This window comes from Terrapene carolina, unplaced genomic scaffold (assembly GCF_002925995.2).
Source record: "Terrapene carolina triunguis isolate 2854851 unplaced genomic scaffold, T_m_triunguis-2.0 Scaffold231, whole genome shotgun sequence".
Lineage (NCBI taxonomy): Eukaryota > Metazoa > Chordata > Testudines > Emydidae > Terrapene > Terrapene triunguis.
Window position 1 is genome coordinate 10,800,174 of NW_020664582.1, and position 12,682 is coordinate 10,812,855.

Below are 12,682 nucleotides of genomic sequence, written 5' to 3' on the forward strand. Positions count from 1 at the left end.
TCAGACGCTTTATATAGGCAGTTTTGAACCGTTGCATTAAACCTGAGCGCACACAGGTGCATGACCTGGTATTTCAAGATGCAGCGTTTGAACTGCCACTGGGTCACCCAGACAAATGTCTCGCTGTGACTTAATGAATGCGCGGCCCTTCTGTAGCCTCTTTGCTGCAGCCTTATAATAATATATGGAGATATACCTATCTCCTAGAACTGGAAGGGACTCCGAAAGGTCATTGAGTCCAGCCCCCTGCCTTCACTAGCAGGACCAAGTACTGATTTTTGCCCCAGACCCCTAAGTGGCCCCCTCAAGGATTGAACTCACAACCCTGGGTTTAGCAGGCCAGTGCTCAAACCACTGAGCTATCCCTCCCCTTTTAGCAAAGCACTTCCCATGCGCTAATTTAAAAAGTGCCCTATGAAGGCAATTATCCTCCAAACAGGGAAACTCGGGCACAGAAAGGCCAGGTGGCTTGCCCACGGTGGCATCAAACTCAGGAGTTCGGATTCCCAAGTCCTACTGGAGAAAACCCGAAAATATGGTTTTTGGTGCCCTCTAAAGACCACATGCTAGGAGAGTGTTTCTTAAAATGGACTAAGTATTACACCTAGAGAGTCCATTTAGTGCTTGCTAATTTTTTAAAAATTCGACATCCCATTTAAATCTCAGAAGCTGGGACTTACCCGATCCATTTCCTTTTTGGTCATGCCAAATTTGTAGTGACCTAGTAAGAAGGGCCATACTTCCTTTCGAATCTCATGCTGCACGCCGCCATAGTAAACTCGTTTGAGTAATTCTAATTCCTTGTAATTCTAAAGCAGTCAGGAAAGAGGGGAGGGAACATTTAATGCACCTTACTATTGAGCTGGCATAAAAGCACTAAAGTTACTGGCAAGTATACAGCTAATGGAAAATACACCCAGTAGAAGCCTTAAAAAGGCTGGCAATGGGATACACATGGGATAGTTTTATTTCTAGGTCATTGGTTCCAATCTGGCCCAATATGATCAGTGGCCTATATAAAACGGGTCAGTTACTAGTGGACTGGTGTCTATCATGGAATCTACCACTATGTAGATGCTAAACTATACCTTTGCTGTCCCCAGAGATGCAAAGGATCAAACAAGCCGTGGAGAATTAACATCTCTCCCCCTTGTAGGGAATTCACACAATGTGAATCCATGGACAGTCCTGTAGGGCCCGGATTCAAGAAAGCACTTTAGGAAGGTGCTGATGGAGCATGTGCTCAGCAGACAGGTAGACTGACTGGGAAGCACGCCGAAGTTTGCCCTGATATTGCTTGTGCTACATCTGTTCTGTCGATAGAGGACTCCGGTCATCAGAGCTGGCAATGACTTACTTTTAAATGGTGCTATATTTGCTTCAAAAACTACATGTAAAACCTAATTCACTTTGGCTTTTACCAAAGATTTTCAGGCTCCTAAATTTGCAAGTCTTCTCCTCATCAATGCTGCTTTCTGGGCTGCGCAAAATCAGGAACTGGATTGTCCAAATAAAAACATCACTTTAAATGTCTAAAATTGCAGGGCAAAAAGAGCTAGCATTCCTCTAGATTGTCCTAGTTTACAAAATATCCTTCGTCCTGCTTAAAGATACTCATCCTTGATTCTCATCTGTGTGTTGTCTAGGCGTGGTGTCGTTCCTGATTAACCCCATGTGTGGACACATTCTGGAGTCAGAGCGCATTGTTCCCATTTAGCTGAAACCACTTGCTGGGTTAAGCTAAACAGCATAAAGGCACTCTTATTCTGGAATAAGTGTGTCCACAAATGGAGTTCATCAGGAACAACTCCATGTGTAGACAAGCCCTTATTATACTTTTATGCCATTCTGGCAGCGAAAAGGGCTTTAAGGTGAGCGAAACAGCCATTTACGCCAACTTTCCACTACTCTGGTAGCTCAAAGGGGCCTTAGTGTAAGTGAGAATCAGATCTGCACAAATACTGGAACAAAGCTGCCAAACTGTGAACTCATGTACAGTCTTAGAAGGCAACACTGGACACTTGAAAAGACCCTTAGAAATATTCATAGCCAAATTAGGGAGTGACACTGGGGCAGTGTGTGGGGCTTGGGTGGGGTGCTGACTTTTTCCCTTTAAGAACTGGGGGTAGGTTTTGTGCCCGTTACCTTTTTGTCCTTTTGATATTTACTCCAGACCTCTTTGGTCAGGCCTCCGGCGGCGCTGGAAGGCTTGTCGGGCGGGATAATGGAGTGGTTCACGAGGGCAGACAGATGCGTTCTCACCGTAGACAAATGGCGGCAGTAGGCAAGCCCTGCAGAGGGGGTGGAAATGGAATGGCAGGATCTCATGTAAGCAAGCAGGAGACTGTATAGGATGCCGGCAGCTCCTTTTAAAGATGGAGCTGTGCGGTTTAAGCTAGAAGCAAAGCTTTCTTCCCCACAATCCCACATGCCTGCTAGGTAGAATGGAAGGAGGATGCAAAGTTGACAACTATTTAATCTTGTGCCGGGAAGTGAAAAAACAAAGGTGTATTAGTAAAAGAACGTTATAACATGCAGAGCTTTAAGCATCCATTTTCCACAGCTGCCTACAGAAGAGCCGCTGGCATTACCAAGCCAGGATATTTGGGTCAGGATTCTGAACCCTCTAAAGTTCTAGGTTGCTTTGGCTCATTATGGAGAGACGGGCCACCTGCAAAATTTGCATCTGGATTTGGCTTTCAAATGCCTCCCCCCATAGTTTGGCTTGGATCCCTCTCTACCCTAAACCCGGCCAGTGACCTGACTTTGCAGTCTAAGTGCAAACTAGTGTATGACACCGCGGGAGCTGCATGCACTGTCCCTTTTGGAAAACAGCCTCACTTACAGCCATAAAACGCTCTGGAAACAATCTGCCTCCTCATGCTTTCACACAGCATCTTTAATGGGGTTCTGTAGGGAGACATTTTTAAACACGAGTGTGTTACGGTTATACAGATCACAAGTCATGGAACACATCCCGAATCCCAACTGATCTACAGACACTGCCCCTTTTCCAAACCCAACTAAGACACATTTGGTTTTAAAAAAATCCAACAGGAAATAGATCTTTAGATTTTAAAATTATTTGTCTGCCTGGGATGCTGCCCCAAACCACATGAATATTTAGGTAACTCAGTACCACAGTGACAGGTGGATTACAAAGGCCACATTAACGTTCTGCTTCCTTCCCCAGACCTAAAGAAGAGCTCTGTGTAGCTACAAAGCTTATGACCTTCCACCAACAGAATTTGGTTCGATAAAAGATATTCCCTCACCTACCCTTCTATCTCGTACCCTGGGACCAACATGGCTACAACACCACTGTCATTGACAAAATAGGGATGTAAGTAGGGTGACCAGATGTCCCGTTTTTAAAGGAACAGTCCCGTTTTTTGGGACTTTTTCTTATATAGGCGCCTATTACTCCCCACCCCCATCCCGTTTTTTCACAGTTGCTGTCTGGTAACCCTAGACGTAAGCATCCTTTGAAGGATTACTGGTTTGCCTCTGTCCATAAAACTCAGCTGTCTCCACCACTGACCTAAACAGGCAGACAGAAGAGCTGGCTCAAGTTTTTTTGATTGAAATGTTCAAGTTTTTCGATTTAAAAAAAAATAAATAATTGACCCTGAACAACGTTCAGTTTTAAAACCAAAAATTTTACTACAGGAGTTTCTGAAAACAAAACTTCCTGGGGCATTTCAACCACAACACCAACAATTTTAGAACATGCCTGGCCAAAAAATAATTGGCATTTTTTGACTGGCGCTACTAGACACCAGTGCTTCCCACCATGCAAGTCTAGAGGCGTGTCGAGCAACCTTCCAAGGGGAGCAGGAGAAGGACGAGGCTGGGCCCAGCACTGAAACACATGCAGCAGGGAAAAATGCTGTGCCAACCAGCGGCTTGGAGAACATGAGCTAAATGAAAACAGCACTCACCTGCTTCTATTGCTCATTTAGAGAGCACTAAACATAAGCACAAAAAGGCCTGATTCTCCTCTTGCGTACGCTGACGTAAAACCAATTTACTGCGGGAAGAATCAGGGGCTATTTAGAGACCTTGGTCCTATCACTAGAATGTCTGAGTGCCTCCCAAGCACGTCTCCTCACAACGCTGCTTGAGAGGTGGGCAGAGCAGGGCATTGGAGCCGGGTCTCCCAAGTCGCAGGCTAGTCCCCTTGCCGCTGGAGCCTCCTTCCTCTCTGTCCCACAGAACAAATGTAATCCGCCATCCGACAAGGTCGAAGACTTTGCAAAAGAAGTGGCGAGAGCAGGAGAGGAGGCTGCTTAGCACATGGTGAGCAGGAGGCTCTTCTAGGTGCACGCTGGTTGCACTGGCTATGCCACAGACTGAAAAGCGAAGACTTTCATAGAGACAAGGAGGCAGTTCTCTCTCGTTGTGATGCTGTAGCACCTCCACAGGGGGTGGCCCAGCCACAAACAGCGTGCTCCCTGTAACCCAGAGCAGGGTCCCCTGGGAGCCCTGCAGAGTCTCTCCCATAAAACTCGCCACTGCTGCTTGGAGCAAGGGGCTTTGGGGTGACTTTTCTCCACGTACAAGGCCTTGCCTCCTAGGGTGGAGTTAGGGGACTGCTGGCTGAACAGGTGCAGCGGCAACACTTGTGACTTCTCCTCCGCCTGCCGAGGAAACCTACTGAAGACCATTTTGAAAAGTGCCGGTGGGGTTTAGGAGCCTAATTCCCAATTTCAAAAGTGACCTGGGAATTTAGGAGCCTGTGTCCCACTGATTTTTCCCCCCCTCCCCATTGCGACTTAGGCTCCTAAATGCCTGGGTCCCTCTTTGAAATTGGGAGTTAGGCGCTCTTGAATTTTTTACCTCAGACTCAGATGTTGCCATGGACATGGACACCATGGCTTTTAAGTGGGATGGCAGGCGTTGGTGTGCGGTGTGCAAAGGCCTCCATAGGCAGCAAGCCCAGAGCTCTCCCCCACCACTGTCACTTTCTGCCGATAGTCAAGCCATCTCCCCGGGCCTGGCCCGTTTACCTGTCGTGAATGCAGTTGCAACAGCTGGGGATGTCGTAGGGAGAGCTGCCTGATGAACAGGACAGGCACGAGGACCCTTGGCTGCAGTGCTCCAGCTGCCATGACAACAAGCTCGCACCGAATCCTTGCATCTCTATCATGTCGCCGGAGTCTGGGGAAAGAGGGGAAAAATCATGGGCATAAATGGTTGTCTGCCCCTGCCCTCCCGCTGCTGATGTCTTGGTGCTTTGCTTTGCTGCAGGCTCTACCCTTGATGATAGGACGGGACAGAACTAGCGACCCTAAAACATTACTTTCCGCGCTAACGCATCTAAACCGGCCACGTCCTCCGCATGCTCAATTTGTCATAGAATCATACAAATGTACAGCTGCAAGAGACCTCAAGAGGTCACCTAGTCCAGCCACCCACGCTGAGGCAGCATTAAATATACCTGACAGTGATGGGGATTTCCCAACTTCCCCAGATAACCGTTAGGTGCACCCACGGCCCAGCACCCTGCCTCTTTCAAACGCAGTGTGCGAGGCAGGCTGCTCTTCTGCTTTCCGTAGATAGGAGCTAATTTTAATCAGACATTATAGTCATAGATTTTAAGGCCAGAAGGGACCATTATGGTCATCTAGTCTGACCTCCAGGGAACTTCACCCAGGAATTCCTGCAGTGAGGCCATAACTTCTGGTTGAGCTACAGTGAAAGATCCTGTGTTTTTAATTCCAGAGTAAAAATAGGTTCTCTCTCAAAATGAGACTGACTGAACTTTTCAGTTCTTGATGCTGTCATTTGGGATCTGATCCTTAAACAGTTGCTCGCAGAGGTGGAAAGTTACTCCAGCACTGGGTCCCACTCTAATTCTCCTGGGGGTAAAATGCCATCGACCCATCATCACAATGCAACCTCCTGAGTCCCCTGAGTGCTTTTTTTTAATTGGCCTCAGCCAAAGCCTGGTTTACAAAACCAACATGAGCACAAAGGTAACATCAATCATAAAAGTGTTTTCCATGTGTATTTAAATCTAGGGTGCTGTTCCTGGAACATTTCATAGAAACAGTATGCCTCTGTGTGCCCGTTTTCCTTCACTGGATCACCCCCAAGCGCATAAACTCGAGTTTAAGGCTCTGAACATGCAACTTCCAGGTGTCTGAAATCTCTCCACACCTGGAAACAAGGTGCAGGATCAGCACTTAAAAAAAGGAGGCCAAGATTTTCAGAAGTCGCTAGAGATTTTGGGTGCCCAATTTCAAACCTTAAAGGCCTGATTTTCAGAGGGTGGATGCTTAGCACATTCTGAAAATCAGGGTCCCCCTTGAAAGGTGTCTAAAGCTGGGTACCCAAAAATCACTAGTAGCTTTTGAAAATCATGGCCCAAATTCTTAACCTATCCCCTGCTGGTGCTTTTCATAAATAACTGGCCTTTCAGCTCACCCTTGATTTAAATTAAGGCAAAAGACAGAGTACAGGATGTCATTCATTGCATTAACATGTGCAAGCAACTCCAGTCCTCTGGGCCGTGCTTTCAAAATGTATGTTAAGTGCGGGGGTGGGGAACTTCCAAATTGTCTCATGCATTCTGCCATTGCAGGTAACAATACATTTTTTTTTTTTTTTAAAAGAAGATGGACTCTATTTTTAATATAGATATAGCCATCAATGTAGCATAAAGCATTTTAACGGCATGGAAATAATACAAGATATGTTAACATAAAAAGCACAGGCTCATGCGGAAGCAGTCATGAATATTTCACTTCACAAAACAAAGTTTAATGAAAAAATGCTCTTCACCTTAATTCTTCAGGAAGGAGCTGAATGTCCCAGTATTTACTGCAGCTTCTCATTTGGTTCAAATAAAAACCATTGGACAAACAAATGTTTTGAGATTTTTTTACCCCTCCCCCTCCAAGGACAAGAAAAATGGGTGAGTTTTTGTTTTGTTTTTGTTTTAAAGGAACAATCTACTTTAAAAGGAGAGAACCCCACAGAACCTAAGGATTCAGATGAAAGGTACCTGAATTCGTGAAGAATTAGAGTGAACAGCATCTTCATTTCATTCATTTTTGTTGTTGTTTATCTGCAACTTTTGGCCACATGCAAAAAGTCAAGCATGTTGCAAAAATTAAAAGCAAAATGGCTAGCAAACCTGATCCAACAGTGTTGTCATTATTTCAAGGGAGCACTGATGGGTAGACAAGTGATAGTCAAAGCTAGCTCCCAGACAAGAATCACTAGTCAAATGGTATGTGGTCCTAGCTAGGTTGCTAACTATTTTTTTCAGGGTTTCTTGACATCTCTAGTAGGATGGTTTTAAATATCCATTAGCCACCAAATAAAGCTGAAGTTGTCATCATTTAACTTATATTTTTAGTCTCATCTTTGCAGGCATGCGGTGTTACAGACGGGTCTTCTACCATAAGCCATTTCGAAGTCTCATCTGCACAAGAAACCTACTGTACAGATATTTCCTGCAAACACTATCTTCCTACAAGATGATGAGGGTTTTGGGGGTTCTCTTCACCTCCATCCCTTCTAAGAGCATTTTGGTAGAATATGAATCCAGCCCAGCTGAGCAGCGGTCAGACCTAATGACCATTTTGGCGACCTACGGGGATCACAGTGGACAGGGGTCCACATAACAACAAAATGGCATCATGGCAGTCCCAGCAGAGGCCCAGAGTAGAATGGACCAAGGGCAGTTATCCTCTCATTCTTATAGGTAGTGTCACCAAGGGTACGTCTACACTACCCGCCAGATCGGAGGTAGTGATCGATCTATCGGGGATCGATGTATCGCATCTCATCTAGACGCGATACATCGATCCCCGAACGCGCTCCCCGTTGACTCCGGAACTCCACCAGGGCGAGAGGCGGAAGCGGAGTTGACGGAGGAGCGGCGGCCGTCGATCCCGCGCCACGAGGACGCGAAGTAAGTCAATCTAAGTTGATCTAAGATACGTCGACTTCAGCTACACTATTCTCGTAGCTGAAGTTGCGTATCTTAGATCAATCCCCCCCAGTGTAGACCAGGCCCAAGCCAGGGATGACATCCACTTAGCACTAAACCCATTGCTCTGCAATTTAAAGCTATGTGAGAGCTCTAAGGAATGAGGAAAAGGTGGATTCCTGTAATCACTCAACAGCCTGCGAATGTTCTTTTGCTAAAGGAAGCGCGTGTTAAATCTATGGCACCTGCAGACACGACAGCTCCAAGCCAAGACTGTTGGCATGGAAATTGTACAGTGACAGATACTGCAGCTAAGGAAGGAGGGGGATTTCTCTTGAATGAGGTTAGTCCTGGGACAGCCATGAACACGGGAGAGGTAATGCTTGAGTAGAACTGGGCTGAACATTTCAACAAAGAAAATCTTAATGACTGTTTTTGCAGAATTTTTTTTTTCTTTTTGTTCTATTCTTGAGCCAACTTAGCTTTATTTCTGGAGCCTTAGAATTCCATCTGTCCAGCAGACGGTTTTCTGCTCCACAGGGTGAACTCCGATCACTTTCCTCCTTCAAGACAGGAGGGATTCTAAGTCTCCAGACCTATACAGCCAGGGCCAATTGGCTCATCTCTGCTGGGATGAACGTTTGCTGGAGTGATCAAGTGTATCATTATGAACAGGTCGAGGGTGAGCGAACGGGGCTGGATTTTTGATGGGAGCAGAGCCTGTTGTACAGTAAGGAATACGGTAACCGATCGTTTTAAATCCACACAGTGGGCAGGAGGGCACTTGCGCGTGAAAAGCTGCTTGGTCTGTACAAGTCTCCATGTGCATTTAAGGGTAGATTGTACAGTCACCCTGAGACTTGCTGCCGTGGTTCCTTTTTTGCTGTATGGATGTACTCTAATTTACAACTTGATTCTTGTTTCCCCACACGAGCGGAGGGGGTATAATCTGTACCAGCCCTTTACTCAGTGCATCTTACTTATTGCTACCTCTTAAGCTGCACAGGTGGAGGGCTTTCCCCCGGCCCACCACCTCCCATGCAGCAAAGTAAGGGGCCCCCTCCTCTCCGCTTACTTCCCTGTGTGAGCACACACCATGAGTCGTGACTTAACTCTTAACGGGGGAGTCTGGGGGAGGTAGATTCTGGAAGCGAGACGGCTCTGTCGTTCATTGTCATGGATCCTACCTTGAGATGGGGAGGAAAGGTGCTGCTAACCCTGCTCCCCCCAGCTTTTGGGTGCCTTCCCACCCCTGGAGTGAATGAAAAACGTTTGTCTTGCCATAATGCCAACACTGTTGTACGCATCACTGGGGCGACGCTGCCACAGAGCACTGAGGGGGCAGGGCCGGGGGCGGCGGATAAAAACCTTTCATCCTATTAGGAGCTGTGAGGTTCCGAGAGCAGATCATTGAGAGCATTGCGTGGAGCCGGTCTTCCTCCTCCTCGTCATCATCGACTGAGGCAGAGCGGCTGGCAGCTAAGTGGTGGTAGTTAATAGTTACTGCTCAAAGAAAATAGTGAAAGAGGAGCATAAGAAGAGAGGACTTGGTTCTAGGAGAAGTCTCAAAGGACACGTTTAGCACAGACAGAGGAGTCGGAGCTTGGGAGAGACCCTGGGAACTCCCCCGCACCTGGGTGGGAAAGAGACATTTCTCAAGGAGAAGAGCACGCACTCCATGGGCCAGATTTCAAGCAGACATGAACAGCTGCATGTGGCCACACAACCTGCAGCGCCTCCTGCTGGTGGGAGCAGACTGCGTGCCTAGCTCTGGGATTCTGCAAAGAGGGAGGGTCCCAGAGCTCAGGCTCAGTTTTATAGCCCCACGAGCTCAAGTCAGCTGACATGGACCAGACGTGAGTGTTTTATTTGCGGCGTACACATTCCCTCACAGGCTGGGCTGAGGCTAAAGCTTGGCTCCTTATGGCCTATTCTCTGGGGGGGCAAGTGGGCGGGGGTGTTTGTTTGATTTTGCCACTTCCTAGCTGTGATGAACCTGAATGGGAACATTGGATCCAAATCCCCTTTAAACTTGGGACCATGAGCCAAACATCTCAGGATGTTGCTACTTTCTAGCTTCTCCACCAATGGACGTGAAAATGAACCTCCTGCTAGAGAACCAGCGTGCAAGATCTCTTGTATAGAGAGAGTTCAGATTCACAGAAGAGAGGAAGGGGTTTGGGGGTGGGTTCTCCCCCCTATTTATTGTGAAACTTCAGTAGAGAATGCCAGGAAAATTGGGCTTGCAGGGTTTTGGGTGTGTTTGTTTTTTTTGAGAGAGGGTCTTCTTTTTTTTATGATTAGCGTTAATCTTTTCTCCTTTTAATAACAATCTTGCTAGGAAGCTGCCTGCGTAATAGAAATACCCTTCATAGTTAGAGCAGAATTGCTCTTGGATTAGCCGTGGGGCTTTTTTTGCATTTGGTCTCCGTTTGAAAGTCCGGCTGCCTCCGTGAAAGTTTTGCATAGGGTTCAGCTGGAGAACACAGGGCGGCTCTATGAGTAGGACTCTCCATTTCTGTTTGGGGCAATGAAGGTTTTATAGCAGTGGTTCTCAAACTGTGGGTCGGGGACCCCATTTTAATGGGGTCGCCGGGGCTGGCTTAGACTTGCTGCTGCCCAAGGCCAGAGCCGAAGCCCGAGCCCCACTACCCTGGACAGCAGGGCTCAGGTTACAGGCTCCCTGCTGGGGCTGAAGCCTGGCTTTGCCCCTCCTACCCCGGGGTGGTGGCCTTGGTTCAGGCTTCGGTCCCCCCTCCTGAGGTCGTGTGGTAATTTTTGTTGTCAGAAGGGAGTTGCGGTGCAATGACGTTTGAGAACCCCTGTTTTATAGCTTTAATAAAACCCACAGTAAACTATACCATGGATCCTAATCACCTAACAAGGCAGAACACCCCTGTGGCAATATCCCCTTAAAAAAATCTGGGTTGTCTCTTTCCCCCACAGATCCCATCATACCACTCTTGTGGGGTTTTTTTTAAATGAAAGAACAATGAAGCCACTTACTGTTATCGTGCCTGTGTCCCGGATAGATAATTCTGAAGACATAGTCCGTAGCAGACTCCTCATGTGGCATTTCCTCCAGCTCCACTGACTTGTTATTGTTTCGTTTCCGGAGCTTTGGAAATACTTTACCCTACAGTGAAAATGACCCAGTAGGTACAGTTACCAAGAGATGAAGTGGTGCAGTGGAACGGTGTCAAAATAACAGACTCAGAAGGTGGCTCCAAGACCTGAGATGAATGGGCTGCAGGTACCTGGCCTAGCAAATGGTGGTTTTTCAAGGGGGCTGGGTATACAACTCCCATTGACTGGGAATGGGGCACAGAGTTCCCATCACTTCCTTTGAAAAATCCAAGTCTTGGATGAGAGACATGATCCTACTGCATATGGAACCTATGTACCCAGGGGAAGGAGGTCATTAAAGGGAACGGAGAAGAGACTTGTCAGGATATAGGGAAGGTGTCCTAATGGCGTCCCTTTAAGGACTGGCAACAGTCCATCAGTTAGGCGATATCACCAGGGGTGGTGACTATCACGTTGCGGCTGGTTGGGTGCTTCTGTCCACATCATTTTCAAACACCTTTTTAAAGTGTCTATAGCACTGGTTCAGGGATGAAACTATAATCAGGTTGTTATGGAATCTACGTCCTTATAAACAAGTCCGACAATTTAGGGGATAATCAGTGGGGTTGTTTATTTTGCATTTACGTTCCTCCCCATGTCCTGAGTTTATTATTTGCATGGCAGTAGCTCCCCAGAGGCCCCTGGCCCCATTGCGCTGGGTGCTGTTGGACAGACACAGTAAGACCAACCTGGCCCCAAAGAACTTATAGTTCAAGACACTGGCTCTCAGCCTGACAGTACCTTGCCCTGCTGCGACCAAAGTGGCGGGTCTAACTGTCCTCGAGGCAGAAGGCCATTTTCCAGGCAGGAAAGGAAAGCAAGGAGATGACTTCCCTGTGGGAAATGGAGTGGAGGTCTCTGGATCCCATCCTGACTCACCAAGACTAACGTCCCTCCGCTTTCCGCTGCAAAAGAGAACCCAGGATACGTTGGTGTGGCCTTTGGTTAGGCTAGAAGCATGATCAGTTGACCTCGCTGTCAAGCTGGATTCTGTTTGTGGTTGTCCCCCAAAATCCCACTGCACTACAGGGTAGCTAACTGAATAGACTCGGGAGTGAAGTTTACCAGATGTTTCCCATCTACCATGGCTGCTGGCTGGTGAGTCTTGCCCACATGCTCAGGGTTTAGCTGATCGCCATATTTGGGGTTGTGAAGGAATTTTCCTCCAGGGCAGATTGGCAGAGGCCCTGGAGGTTTTTCGCCTTCCTCTGCAGCATGGGGCACGGCTCACTTGCCGCAGGATTCTCTGCACCTTGAAGTCTTTAAACTACGATTTGAGGACTTCAGTAACTCAGACATAGGTTAGGGGTTTGTTACAGGAGTGGGTGGGTGAGATTCTGTGGCCTGCTTTGTGCAGGAGGTCAGACTAGATGATCATAATGGTCCCTTCTGACCTTAAAGTCTATGAGTAAAGGGAGCCTTGGCAGGCAATGAACATTGATTTTTTTTTTAAATGATGTCTACAGCATGTTTAAAAAAATAGACAGTTTACCAGCCCCTGATGCTGTATGGAATATGGGTGACCATTTCTAATATTATTGATACCAATATTACAAAATGGCAATGAATCTTACAAGATATGCCATGTAAGGTATCTGTGGAAAAGTTATGATT

The 12,682-nt window shown here is 47.1% G+C and overlaps 1 protein-coding gene across 3 annotated transcripts in view; it reads right to left on the bottom strand.

Moving 5' to 3' along the window:
- The window catches only part of SGSM2 (small G protein signaling modulator 2), a 134,814-nt gene that overhangs the window by 20,201 nt on the left and 101,931 nt on the right, over nucleotides 1–12,682 (bottom strand). For 2 of the 3 annotated variants that reach the window (XM_026656481.1, XM_026656480.1), the window contains exons 10-16: nucleotides 11,810–11,973; nucleotides 10,949–11,078; nucleotides 9,311–9,445; nucleotides 5,010–5,160; nucleotides 2,846–2,910; nucleotides 2,146–2,291; nucleotides 681–809 (exon numbers count right to left, since the gene is read on the bottom strand). In XM_026656481.1, the coding sequence (XP_026512266.1) occupies nucleotides 681–809; nucleotides 2,146–2,291; nucleotides 2,846–2,910; nucleotides 5,010–5,160; nucleotides 9,311–9,445; nucleotides 10,949–11,078; nucleotides 11,810–11,973 (920 nt within the window). The remainder of the gene's footprint in view (nucleotides 1–680; nucleotides 810–2,145; nucleotides 2,292–2,845; nucleotides 2,911–5,009; nucleotides 5,161–9,310; nucleotides 9,446–10,948; nucleotides 11,079–11,809; nucleotides 11,974–12,682) is intronic. The other variant, XM_026656482.1, reaches the window with a different exon arrangement.